The sequence below is a fragment of the Micropterus dolomieu genome, linkage group LG10, assembly GCF_021292245.1.
Source record: "Micropterus dolomieu isolate WLL.071019.BEF.003 ecotype Adirondacks linkage group LG10, ASM2129224v1, whole genome shotgun sequence".
Classification (NCBI taxonomy): Eukaryota; Metazoa; Chordata; class Actinopteri; order Centrarchiformes; family Centrarchidae; genus Micropterus; species Micropterus dolomieu.
Genome location: NC_060159.1, coordinates 27,419,453 through 27,432,844, shown reverse-complemented (window position 1 = coordinate 27,432,844; position 13,392 = coordinate 27,419,453). Strand labels below are relative to the sequence as shown.

The 13,392-nt window shown below is 43.4% G+C and overlaps 1 protein-coding gene across 1 annotated transcript in view; it reads left to right on the top strand.

Moving 5' to 3' along the window:
• The first annotated feature begins 797 nt into the window (after positions 1–797).
• nmbr (neuromedin B receptor) overlaps positions 798–13,392 on the top strand; it is a 66,864-nt gene continuing 54,269 nt past the window's right edge. Inside the window, exon 1 of the mRNA XM_046061303.1 lies at positions 798–1,322. Coding sequence (XP_045917259.1) covers positions 895–1,322 — 428 coding nt within the window. The 5' untranslated portion in view covers positions 798–894. The remainder of the gene's footprint in view (positions 1,323–13,392) is intronic.

Genomic DNA, 13,392 nt, shown 5'->3' with positions numbered 1-13,392 from the left:
TTTTTCCCCCCCCCCCCCCCCCCCCCCCCCCCCCCCCCCCCTCGCTCTCCATCACCCCCAGTATCTCTCTGTCAATCTCACAGTTTCTCTCTCCATGTCTTCCTCTCTCTACCTCCCCCTCTCTCTTATTATCTCATTATGTTCACATTGTCCCATCTGTCTTGTTCCTCTGTCTTCCCTCCCTTTGTCTCATCTACTTTCCTCCTCATGCATGGCCAAAAGTACAAGGACATGATGATGATGTGCAACATGTCATTCCAAACCCATGGGTTTTAATCTGCTGCTCTATCAGCCTCCAGTCTTCTGGGCTGACGTCAGGACCAGTCAGGTTCTTTCACACCAAACTGGTAAAAAGCATTTTGTTATGGGACTGCTTTGTGCACAGGGACACTGTCATGTTGGAACAGGAAAGAGACTGACACAAACTGTTGACACTAATGTTGGAATAACAATGTTTCTGAAATAGCAATGTGATTTAAAATCCCTGCAACTAAGGCTTCTAGAACAAACCACATATTTTTCTGCCATATTGTGTATCTATCTCTCTGTCTGTCTGTCTGTCTGTCTGTCTGTCTGTCTATCCTAACCTTTTATTCTTTCTCTTTATTCCCTCTCTTCTGCTCTCCTGTTTTCTATCTCTCTCACATACAGAGGGAGAGAGAGGGAGAGAGAGAGTCAGTCTATGTTACCAGTGTCAAAGAAGTGCCTCCTTCTCTGTAGCGTCAGTCGCCTCTCACCCTTCAGTCAAGAGAAAACCCCGGTTGCCACTGCGTCTTTACGCACGGAGGATCCCGTTGCGCGCCCTGCAGCCAGAACCCCCTGTCCAGTTGACTCATCGCCGGAGCGCTCCTCTGTGGATATTCCCGCTCCGCGCAGGAAGAGCGCACCCCGGCGATGGACGACGAGTTCCTCTCCAACTTACCCCCGGCCCTGTCCGGAGACTCCGAGACTCTGAGCCCCAACTCCACCGAGGAGCCCGGCTGGTGGGCGTCCTCGGACGGCGGGGAGACGGTCCACTTCGCCGTGCGCTGCGTCATGACCTCGGTATACATCCTGATCATCACCGTGGGTCTCCTGGGCAACATCACTCTGGTGAAGATCTTCATCACCAACAGCGCCATGCGCAGCGTGCCCAACATCTTCATCTCCAGCCTGGCGGCGGGGGACCTGCTGCTGCTGGTCACCTGCGTGCCCGTGGACGCCTTCCGCTACTTCTCCGAGGAGTGGGTGTTCGGCGAGGCGGCGTGCAAACTCATCCCCGTCATCCAGCTCACCTCGGTCGGCGTGTCCGTGTTCACGCTCACGGCGCTCAGCGCGGACAGGTAGGAGGAGTGGACCAGTTTATCCTTATTTTTGGTATCCTAAATTTCTTGCAAATCATTCAGAAAATGACTTTGTGAGACTTTTCCTACATTCCTCCTATATTCTAATGATATTTCCCAATTAAAGGAATGAAATCCTAATAATTTTTGAAAGGACTGAGACAGCTGTTAATCTTTCATACTTCTTTTGTTTGGTCATTCAGTGAGCATTCCTTGATTTACCAGTATCTATAATATCTTTATATAAATATAATATTAATAAATAAATAAATTGCAGTATAAAACTCATTTATTTTAAGTACTAGATTTTCACTGCAGGTCTTTCACTTCTGATCTGAAAACTTCCTCTGCCGCTGATCTCAGATTAACATCATTCCCATGATGCTGAGAAGCAGAGTGAGAGCAGTGTGAGTTAAATAGCTGCAACCTGAATCACATCTTCACTCATCTTCCTCTTCCTGCAACTCCCTATGTCCCCTCTCCTCTTTTTGGTGCAAGGTATACATGAGTACAATTTTAAGGTACTTGTACTTTACTTAGGTATTTCTATGATACTGTATACTTCTGCTACTCTGTATTTATGAGGAAAATATTGGACTCTTTACAATCACTACAATTATTTAACAGTTTAAGACTGTGGTCTTATTCTATAACTCGTTTTTATCTGGCTTTAACATTAGCTTCATGTTTTGGGTAGTGTCCTTGCGTCCTTCCTTCTCTCACCTCATGGACATGCAGTGGTCACAGCAGGACTCTCTGCTCTGACTGTGATCATGAAGACAAATTGAACTGCAGCTGTTTTGACTCACTGTACCTCAGCAGAGCGGCTCCTAAAGAAAATCTAATGCACATTTTCTCACTGCAAGAAAATATCGGAAGGACATCTAATTAGGAGGAGACGTTGATTCCCCAGCAGGTGTCCCATGCTGGACGTTCTGCGTCGCTGGGTAAAGAGATATTCTTTCTAGATTAAACAGTGAGTCAGTTTTAAAATTACTGTTTAATGAATTTGTGATTTACTTGGAGCTGCAGACAAAGAGTCTCTGGAGCCTCGCACGAACTATGCTGCATAATTACATCTGCTTAAGCTGATTTGTGGCGCAGCATTGATTCATAACAGATAATGTCCATTTCTCGAAGATGATCAGAGACAGCAAAGGAAAAGAAGCAGGAAGGAAACACCGAAGAGAAGAGTGATAAAGCTGTGCAGGATTACAGCAAAAAGAAAACAATAGAAGACAATAGAGCAGAAAATAATCCAGTAAAATAAAAATGAGATTGTTGCGGGAAATGCTTTCACATTTTCCTCCCTTTACACATTGAAAGATGATGGAAGTGATGTGTGTTTGTGTTTGTGTGCATTTCCATCTTTATGGGGACTAAAGATTTCACATTTCTTCAACATAAAGATATTTTTGGGAAGTGTGGACACGAGGAACATTTAGAAAAGTGAGAATATTTTTAGAAAGCTTCACTCGTATTTGGAAAATAAGGTCATTTTTGGAAAGTTAGTCAGGACATTTGTTAAGATACAAGTGAGGTCATTTTCATTCACAGTCCTCACATCCTCACAGGCCTTTTTAAAGGTCAATACTTTATGGTTAGCCTTTTAATTAGATTCAGGCTAGATATTGCATTATGTCAACGAGGGTCCTCATTGTATAGAAATACAATTGTGAGTCCCTCAACAGCTCATTCATGTCCCTGAACATGAAATATTTATATACTCTGTCATGTTTAAGGACCTCTGCTCAGCTCTGAGCCCAGTCAATCATCGAAGGTTATAACTCCAAAAGAAGTCTCTGTGTGCGTCAGAAATATTCAGAGAATGATGAAGGATAAGGTGTGTGTGTGTGTGTGTGTGTGTGTGTGTGTGTGTGTGTGTGTGTGTGTGTGTGTGTGTGTGTGTGTGTGTGTGTGTGTGTGTGTGTGTGTGTGTGTGTGTGTGTGTGTGTATTACTCTCAGCCGGGATAAGAGATAGATTAAATAATTATGATGAGGCAAAATTTCATGACAGAATGATGAAACAGAAAATTCAAATTGAGAAATTGAACCTGGCAGAAAGAAACGCAGAGTGAGAGAGAGACCGGAGAGAGTATTACATGTGCTGGAGGATCAGTGTTAGCCTGCCGTCATTAACTGGTTTGATCGTTTTTCAGTTGGTGTATTTTACATCATCAGTCTGGTTGGAGTCTTGATGCTGGAGGCTGCTGGGAAGGCGGCGTTCACATGTTAGCGTCGGGAGCGTCAGCAGCTCCATGAGCAGCTTGCTGAGGTAATTAAGAACCAAACGGACAGAGAGCAGTGGTGGTTTTGGGCTTTCTTGGCTGGGTACCAAGGGCAAAAGCAGTCACCTGGGCCTACCGGGTGCTGAACACGCAACTTGACCGCAATGCCAAAGAGCCAGGCTCGTTGGCGTCGCAGTCAACACCGTCACAGAGAAGGAGATAAATGACTGAACAGAAAGCCAGAGTCAGGGGCCAGGCGACGTCATGAATGAATGATGAAGAAAATAAAAGCACAGCATTCCTCCTGACTCCATCAGGAGGAATAATAAGGGGAGTGGTAGCAGTTTTACTTGAAGTATAAATAGTAAACATAATTCATCAGCTGAAACAGCAGAAGCAGGAGTATTACAACCAATAGATGTAGAAGTATTTTTTAGCTGTTACAGTCTAATATGTAAGGTGTAATTATCAGCAGGGTTAGCAGCTGTATCAGTAGCGTTCAGACAGCGTGATTAAAGTCTGACGGCTGGTTTCAGCTCATCACAGTTGACATCAGTGTGTTGTAAGACGCCCAGTAACAGAGGAATAACTGTCAGTGTCAATGAAAGAAGCAAGTGTGTTCGTTATGTTACAAAATGGGAAGTGTGTGTGTGTGGAGGATGGGGTGGTGTTTAAGTTTTCGAAATGTAGTCTTGCCATAACCGGAATCTTTCCCTCAGCTCGACCAAAGTGTGGCTGCCGAGAGCAAGAATTGAACATGGTTATTGGGCGTTAAGACGTTGAACGGGGTCAATCTGGGGTTTTTGTCACACTGTGTCTGTTCTGCTTTGTTCATTTAGTTTTCAGTCCTGTTATTCGTAGTCCCTTCTGTATCTGTTGTTTAGTCTGTGTTTTGGTTCCGTGTCTTAGTTCCCAGTCCGTCTGTGGACATGGATGGCCGACATGCAAAAAGAAATGTCATCACCTTAATACTGACCCTTTTTAAAATGAAATTATGTTTTTGTTTGTATGGAAGTTCCAAATATGGTACGACAAAAGTTATTTTAAGGTACAGTATGTCAGAATTGGCCACCTGTCGAATTCATACTCCAAACAAATAGGGGACAGCATGTTGCCATAGTAACCGCTAACTGTAGCTACCGTAAGCTAGTTAGCTCAGTTAGCCATGCAGCTAGCAGTCCTATTGCTCGCTGACTCTGCCCGGACTGGGAGCTCGGAGCACTGAGAGAGAGGGAGGTCAGCGGCCACCTCCTGAGACCGAAGCAGGGGTTACAGCGCGGTCAGCCCCCAGGAGCCAGGAGCCAAACCCGGAAAAACCCACCTCGGTGAAGGAAGACTGGATGCTACGGTGACTCACTACTGCAGCTTGAGATACAGAATAGTATTGCAAGAAAGGATCGGCAAGGGGCTAGCTGGTTAGCATGCTAACCTGAGTAGATATCTTCGATTCAATACATACAGAACGTCAGAACTGTGCTTTCTTCAAATTCTGTTGATAATTTTAATTCATTTTTGAATGTCTGAAACATAAAGCTATGCTCATGTAAAGCAAAACTCAGATCTGCCGAAGCTGCGACGCTGCAAAATCAGAACGCTCTCGACCTGCTAAACTGCTTTCATGACACGAGTGGATGTCACAAAATTTCACGCAGCTATATGCTGACAGAGATACTGATCGTCTTGGTTCACTGTCCTATTCAATAACTCAGCAATGCAGACAAACACACAGCGGTTCAGTCCTGTTTTCATCATCTCAGAATTATTTCAAGGACCAGATCTGCAAAAGATCTGAGAGAAATCTGGAAACTGCCTTCATAACTAGTCGGTAAGATTACTGTAAACCCTCTGCTCTCTGCTGCCATCGTCTCCAGCACATCCAAAACATCATACCAATCCTGGTTTCCTTACACTGGTTACCTGTTTCCTTCAGAATCGAGCCCTGAGAGGTCTAGCCCCAGCAGATCTTTTAGGGCCCTCCGTCCCTTCCCGCTCCCTGGGATCCTCGGATGTGCTGTTCCTCGTTGTTCCAAGGTCCAGATTTATACTGAAAGGTGATGGAGGCTTTGCAGTTGGAGCTCAGAGACTGTCTGGGGAGTTCAGGGTTGCAAACTCTGTCTTTTAAATCACTTTTAAAACTTGCTTTATTTAAAAATGGCGCCTTGTTGATTGATGCTTTAAGATGCTTGTGTGTGGAGCATTTTCATGTCTTTCAGTTTTTCCTTTCCTTCTTTGTATTATCTGGGGTTTTTCTAAGCTTCCTGTATTAGTGTTCTGCCTCGTGTGTCTTGTCTAAACTTTGCTTCCTGTCTGTGTTGAGTGTTTCCACCTGTGTCTCATGGATCACCTCCCTCTTGTGTACTAAAGTCTATTGCTGTGTCTCAATTCGGGTACTTCCTAACATGCAGTACACTGCGTACACTATGTACTTTCTTGCTTAGTGCGTTAATTTTGACAGAGTAGTGTTGTCTCAAATCAAACACTGCTGTTTTGTACTAACTGGAAATGCCCCCCAGCGCAGAGCCCGCTAACGACGGTCCCCTTTTCATACTATGTTGTTTGTTTGTTTATTTATTTATTTTTAAGTTTCACAAGCCAAGAATTTTCTGTACATCACGAGCCAGATGTCTCTACGAACATTTAAACTATCTTCCCGCTGTGTTTTCCTCTGCCGTTGTTGCTGCAGAGGTCTGCGTGACTGCGGGACCAGAGGGCTCTGTGAGCGGACAGCTGGTCGGCCTCGCTAGCTCCTCCCGCGGGTTGGCGTGAGCTTCGTTCAAGCACGTTTTTGATCCGCCGTCACTTTTCGTAAAACTGTCAGTATTCAACATCTACACAGTTAATTTCAAAACTTCTCAGAAGTGGATTTAGTGATGAAATAGTGTAAGAAACTTGTGAAAGCCGTTCTGTTGTTGGCCTCTCCCTCTGCTGCTTCCCGCTTCTCCCGTGTTGTTGGTCCCGCCCGTTCCGCTACGTAGCTAAAATGGCGGTCGTTGAGGGTGAGAAGTGTCCACCGTCCCACACTCAACTTTTGAGCCGTTATGAGTGCACCATCCGGGTCCTCACAGTGCTGCAGTTTGCCATACTTGTCAGTGTGAACACATTTATATAAGTATGGAAGTGCACGAATTGAGACACAGCATTTGTCTTTTAACAGTCTCTCAAGCTACACTGCAGTCACTTTACCTATTGTTTGCATAGAGCTGTCTGTCCTCAGTTCGTCCCATGGACACTGTTCGTCCCGACCTGGATTTCGTCTCTCACCTGCCTTCTCAGCTTGGATTTCTGCTTTTCATTTGGTTTCTGGATTGCTGATTTATTTAGCCTTTTGGACTGCCTGCCTGATCCCCCGTTTCCCTGTGCTGGGCCAAATGCAACAGTTTGAGGAAACACATGTCCCAGCTGAGGTGCTGAAAAAACTTTCCACAAACATGTGGGTTTGGAGGGGAAGTTATTTTCATTAATAAATAATGAAAACTGCATGATCTGAATTCTGGACTTCCTGTGCCTACACTGCAGAACCAGTGGAAGCCAAGGCTCCGCTTTCCCAGCCCTTCAGAGCAGAACAACTTTTTAATTTATGCTCTCAGCAGTGTGGTGGCTGACTCAGGCTCTGCAGACAGCAACAACTCACTGTCTGACACTCAACAAACACTTAACATGCACAGGGGTTTATAATTTGCCTACGAGCTGGGAGCCGAATGTGTGAGTTCCCTCTCAGGTCTTTGGTATGTGATGTCTGCTGCCACTGCTGGCATCATGAGAAGATGTTATTTCCAGGATGTACTCCCAACCAGTGATCACCATCTGTCTGTATGGTGGAGAGAAACTACTCCTTTCTAACCAATGACGCATGAAACACTCCCTTAATTAGCAATTAATAACCTAATGCTCTATGAAATATTTAGCCCACGGTCACTTCAGCACGCCTTATTAGAATCAAGCAGGGAGCTGTAGTTAAGACTTCCTCTCTGCTTTAAATCCAAGGTCAGTTCTGTCGGGAAACTGTATGAAAGCAGAAGCACACAAGCGGAAGAGAGAAAACAGCAAAATGCCAGAATCTCGTTTTGTTTTGGGACGTAAACCGGAGCTGACAGCCAGATCTCCCTCGGGCCGGCACGTGGACTAACGGGCTTCTGAGGGTAAATTTGATTTGCCCGCACAGTTTGCAAACCAGATAAACCACTGTAACAGCCAATAAAGCATATGTGTAACACAGAAATTTGGATTTTCAAATAACTGATTATTAGGTTAAAAAGTCTTATTATGTTAATAAAACAAGCAAAACCATGCTTTTCTTTCAGAGGTGAAAAGTTCAGTAAGCGTGTGACTTATGGAAGACATGTCTGCATATATATGATATTCTGGGAAAGATGCAATATCTTTTTTGTTTAAGGCAACAATTACTAATTATTTTAATATGGATTAATCTGCCTAGAGTATGATATATGACATTCAGTTTGCTTTTGTAAAACTAAAAACATGCTTCTTTTCAAGCGTATAAAACTACGGGCAGGACATTTGGGGAAAAATGGGATTTCATGATTGTAGCAGATTAATTATCTGCTATTTTATCATTTAATCCACTTATTATCTAATATAATCTCTGCAGCCGACTAACACAACGCAAAAATCATTGAAAACTTAATCCAGTGGATAAAAGTTTTGATGTTTTCCTGATGTGTCTGGAAGAAAGAGAAAATGTGGACACCCAAACATCCCATCCATATGTAATAGATGAACATGTGATTGTGACACCGTGGTCATTAAACAGCCTCCAGCCTGATCAGTCTTTCCAGCAGATGTTGAACCAGCTGCAGGATGTAGGAGAAACACTATTTTAATAAAGTCTCGTCCCGGGGCCACCACCCAGTTTATAGAAAACAGGGAAAACAAACCGGACTAATTAAAGCTTGATTATTTATTTGATCAGTCTCTTCAGAAGGAATTGAATCCTTTCGATAGATTGACCTTCTGCTTCAAAGAAAACACACAAACAACTTCATACAGATTAAATGAGGGTATATATTTAGAGCTTATTACCTAGCAAATAATTGAGTGAGGATTAATAAGGACAATAAACAAACACAACAGATGAACAGCAGATATGAAATCAACCTGATGTGATTTGAAGTATGTGACCTAATAAAAACACACCAGTAAAACGCTAATGTATCTCTAGGGCAATTAATTTCTCTAAACTTTTTATCTGACATCAGCTCTCACAGCACAAATCTTTGTTCACTGGCAAAGACGAGATGCTCCAGCTGGCGCGCCGGCGTTGTGTGTAGGGCGGAGGCCGCCGTGCAGCGGGGATACCGGGTGGGATCAAAGAGACCGTTTTTTCCCTATAACACCAGTTGTTTTGGAGCCTAAACCTTAACGGTATCAGATCACCAAACACTTTTAATTTTCCAGCAGTTTAGAAGACACTGACAATTACCGGTGTCGTCGCAGATCGGGATTTCAGATTATAGGTCATTCTGAGACGGAACTACCCGTTTAGGCTCTAAATGAAGTTGGGTAACAGATTGCAAAATTAAGGCCTGACGCACTCATTAGGCCTAATGGATGTGTCACCCCTCCTGGAATTATGATAACATGAATTCTTGTTTGGTTTTGTAACATGTTGAGCAGGTCAGAAGTCCCTCATGTGTGTCTGGTGCTTTGTATGTGGGTTAGAAGATAATACAAAGTGGTAGAAATGCATCAGTAATTCTAAATGTGTCTCGCCTCTGCTGAATGAAGAGATTCGCTTTGAAACAACAGCTCAGGAGAGTCAGTCAGGGTAAACCAGACCGGTGAGCAGCGCTGTGACTGCTAATGTCTGAACAGGAAGTCATCGCACACTAAATGTGGTGTGTATCTATGAAGTACACAAGCAGCTGCAGTTTCAGATGAATGTTTCTGAGAAATCCAAGAGAAGCTAACTGCATGTGTCACTCCAGCTCTCTGCAGACAGTAGATGCAGTGTGTAGCTGTGGGGCCAGAGACTAGGAAAAAAGTTGTGAGACAAAGAGAAGCTGAAGTTGGACAGGAGTAAGAAGCAAGGTCTACAGCTGCGTCACAGCTTGAACAGATTATTAGGGTGCACAGTATCTGTAAGAATTTAGCCTGGTTTTAATAATATTCAGGAGACGATATGAAAGAAAACAAACCTGGTAATTTATGTCCCAGTATGATGCTTTTCATTTCAGTACTGAGGTACAAATATTTTCATTGTCTGACTTCTGGCCACCACTTTGTTCAGGATTAAAATATCTCTGGATGAATTGCCATGATGTTCACCTCAGCAGAGGGGAAATTATACAACACATTTGGGAGAACAGCGCAGGCACGTGCTTCAGTGAACTAAAGTCCTACAATACATACAATATAATAGCTTGTTTAACATCATATTTGCACTAGATGATGATTCATTACACCAGTTCACGGGTGCCCCATACGTCTGGAGTCACCAAGTATTTTAGTGCAAAACTGCCAGAAAGTCAGACCTGCACACACACAACACAGACCCAGAACCAAAGGCACTATCATAAAATACAGGCTGCATTATCATCTCTAATACCTGATTCTTACCGTATCAAGTTTTAGGTTTCAACTTGCTCTTTTTCTAGCACCAAAAAGTGTTGAATAGCTCCTTTCTTCTGTGAATGAAATTACACACCTGGATTTGAACATTTTTCAGTTACCATGAGTGAAAGAAGGTAGGCAGCGGGGTTGCAGAATCTGGAACACGTTACTGGCTAGCCGACCCAGGACAGGCAAGCTGGTTGCTGGCAGGCCGAGATGTAAGCAGGTCAGGAGTCAGGCTGGCAGATGCTGGCTGGCTGGTTGTTAGCAGGCCGAGGTGCAGACTAGGACTGGGCGATATGGACCAAAAAGTCACAATTCCGGTATAAAATATGCATCAGTATTTTCTGATAAGTTGGCAGCAGGGGGCGTCAGTTTTAGGGGCATGTTTTTATTATTTGTAGGAACTTAGCTTGGTTGTTATTTCACCGTTTTAATTATACTTTATTTTCCATTTTATTAAAGCGTCACTCACTTATTTAATCCGCCTCCTCCAGTTCTCTTCACGCTCACGTACCTCTGCTGCAAACACGTCGGCGTGACCCGCTTCTTTCCGTCTCTCCATCAGTAAACTTTCTCCATCAGTAGGCTACGCTGTATAAAGTCGCAGAAAAAAAACAAACAGAACTTGTCTTCTGGACTTTTCCTCCCGCGATTCCGTTCACAGCAGCAGCTGCGCCGCATGTTAGCCTTTCAAAACAAAATCATCGTGGTAGCTAACGAATTACATCTGCACTAGTGTGTTCACTGTCGCTTTACCTGCTCCGTGCTTCTAAAATCGGTGCGGTGAGGGAGAGAGAGGAGCAAACGCTGGCAGTACTTTACGAAACATTAACTAACTCAACATCATCACTCTATCTCTTTTAAAATTATATCGGTATACCGATATACTGACTAGCCCACTGGAAACTAGCTGGCTGGTTGCTAGCATGCTGAAGACTACCCGAGCCTGGAAATGGAGCCGGCTTCGATGCTCAGCCTCACTGTGGTTGGTTGACTCAAACTGCAAACTTGTCTTGAAGTTAGTTGTGGTTCAGCCTAGATCAGAAAGTTGAAAAATCTGGGCCGTGACAGAAATCTTTTTTCCATTAAGGAAACAAATTCAGTCTATTAGTGGTGTAACAGATCGTAGTTTATCCGTCCCCCCATGGTTTGGCATGCAGGTGAACTGAGGATTCATTGCAAAGTTCAACCATCATAGTGTGAAAAACAGTTTTACTGCCGCTGATACTTTGTAAAGAAATAATAATTCCATAAATGGCAATGCAGAGTTGCAGTGAAAATTTTAAAAGACAAATGCATGCAACGTTTAACTCTGAAGCGCCGTGACTGAGTGAGGAGAGAATGACTGAGTGAAACCCCGTAGGCTGTGTTTAGTGCAGCGACACTACAGAGTGGTGACTCCAGACAGAGAGAGGCAGCTATTTCAGAGCCAAAGTAGCACATGTTCAAATTAATTCAGCCCTTTTATTTGTTTTTCGCTGATCCAAAAAAATGATTCAGTCGTGACTCAGAAACACGGTATGACCTGAACCGTAAGTTCTGTGATCTGTTGCAACCCTATTGTCTATCATCCACAGAGTCTCTTATGCTCTTGTATAACCTCTCAATCGTAGAGCTCACGTCTTTAAGCTCTTCCGCAACAAACTGGATGTCTGGATGCTGGGTCTATAATTGGCATCATCATTTGGTTAAATACATGCGCTGGTCCTATATTGTTTCTCCTGTGTTGCGTTGCAGGATGAACAACATGAACACCCGAATGCAGCACAACATAAAACAAAACAGGCTGCTTTTACATTCAAATTCCATTTAGAAAGTGTTTCAGCTACATTTAGGTTTAATATATCAAACTAAAGATTTGCCATTTCTGACCTGAAGAGGTCCTACTGTAATGCGGAGCAAAGCGTTGGACACCAGCATCTGTGTGTAGCTTCACATGCGTGTCTGACATTGAAATGCTGGATTTAGGCTTCGGGTTTAGCTTGAGACAGAATAATCAAATTTAATCAAAATGTTATTTTAATTGTCAGTTGTAGCTGCAGTATTGTAAGTGTTTGTTGTTTACTTATCCTAATCGTGCTGTTTATGTGTATAGACATGACAGGGTGCAGGAGACACGAGTCAACAAAACAAACCAAGACACGGACAGAAACACTCCTGCTCTGATTCAAGGATAGACAGCCCGGACCTCAGGGGACAGACTTTGTAGCTAAGTGAAAGTCAGGGCAGTGTGTGTGTTTCTGTGTGTGTGTCCTGCAGTAAAGGTAAAGGTCAGTGCATTATGTGTCATGCATGGGAGCAGCTGAAATCTTCAGAATGTTAATGCAACTAGATTCCAGTTTAGGACTTGACTTTTACATGCAAACCCAGACAGGAAACACAACCAGGTTTACATTTATTCACCAGCTCTGTGTCTGTTTGTCTTGCTTTCTAACATCTCGGGGCAAATGTTGGAAATAAGTGTTCTCCCTTTAGCATGTTGTCTCTTATTCTCCTGGTTTAATGCTGTGTAGAATCATTAATAAATCTAATCAAAAGAAAAAACAAATACATATGGTTGAACTGAGAGCCGTCACAAAAGTCAAAAAAGCATATTTCAGCTGCAACTACATGAAACTAAACCGATGTTAACCTTTTACTGATGTTTCTCCTTGAAGGTCCTTTTCTCTGTTTTATATATATTATACTATATAATCAGCAGAATTTAGTTGTTCTCTGATGCTGAGCTCAAGTACATCCGCTGAAGTTGTATTTCCAAGGTGGGAGAGCCTGTACGCATTATTCTTGGCCATCACATAGTTTAAAAAGTGAGAGCTGACCAAATGGCCACTAAAATGGATACTGCAGTTTTTCCTTTCTCTTTTTTCTCTCTCATGTTCTCTACCTTTCCACCTTAAAGTATTCTAGGGTTCAAATCCCTCTGATGGATCTAAATCTAGAACTAGATCAAAATTATTGAATCTGGTGTGATGCGATAGCAACAGCCATGTTTCATTTTTGGCTTTTTGGCAAGTAAATTAATTTAAGTATCCAGTCAGGACAACTTTCATCAAAGAAATTGATATTTGCTCTGCAGTAAGTTACGTTTGGCAGTATGGCTCTGTTTTGGGAGCTCCCTGTCCATCCACATGCCTATGTGGAAAGCCAAGGGGCAGGAAGAAGACACTTCCCTGCCCTTCCATGTGCACACATGGAAAGCCGCAGGCAGAGAGAACAGCAGCAAAGACCCCAAACAACCACACCTGGCAAACCTCGCTGGCACTTCCAT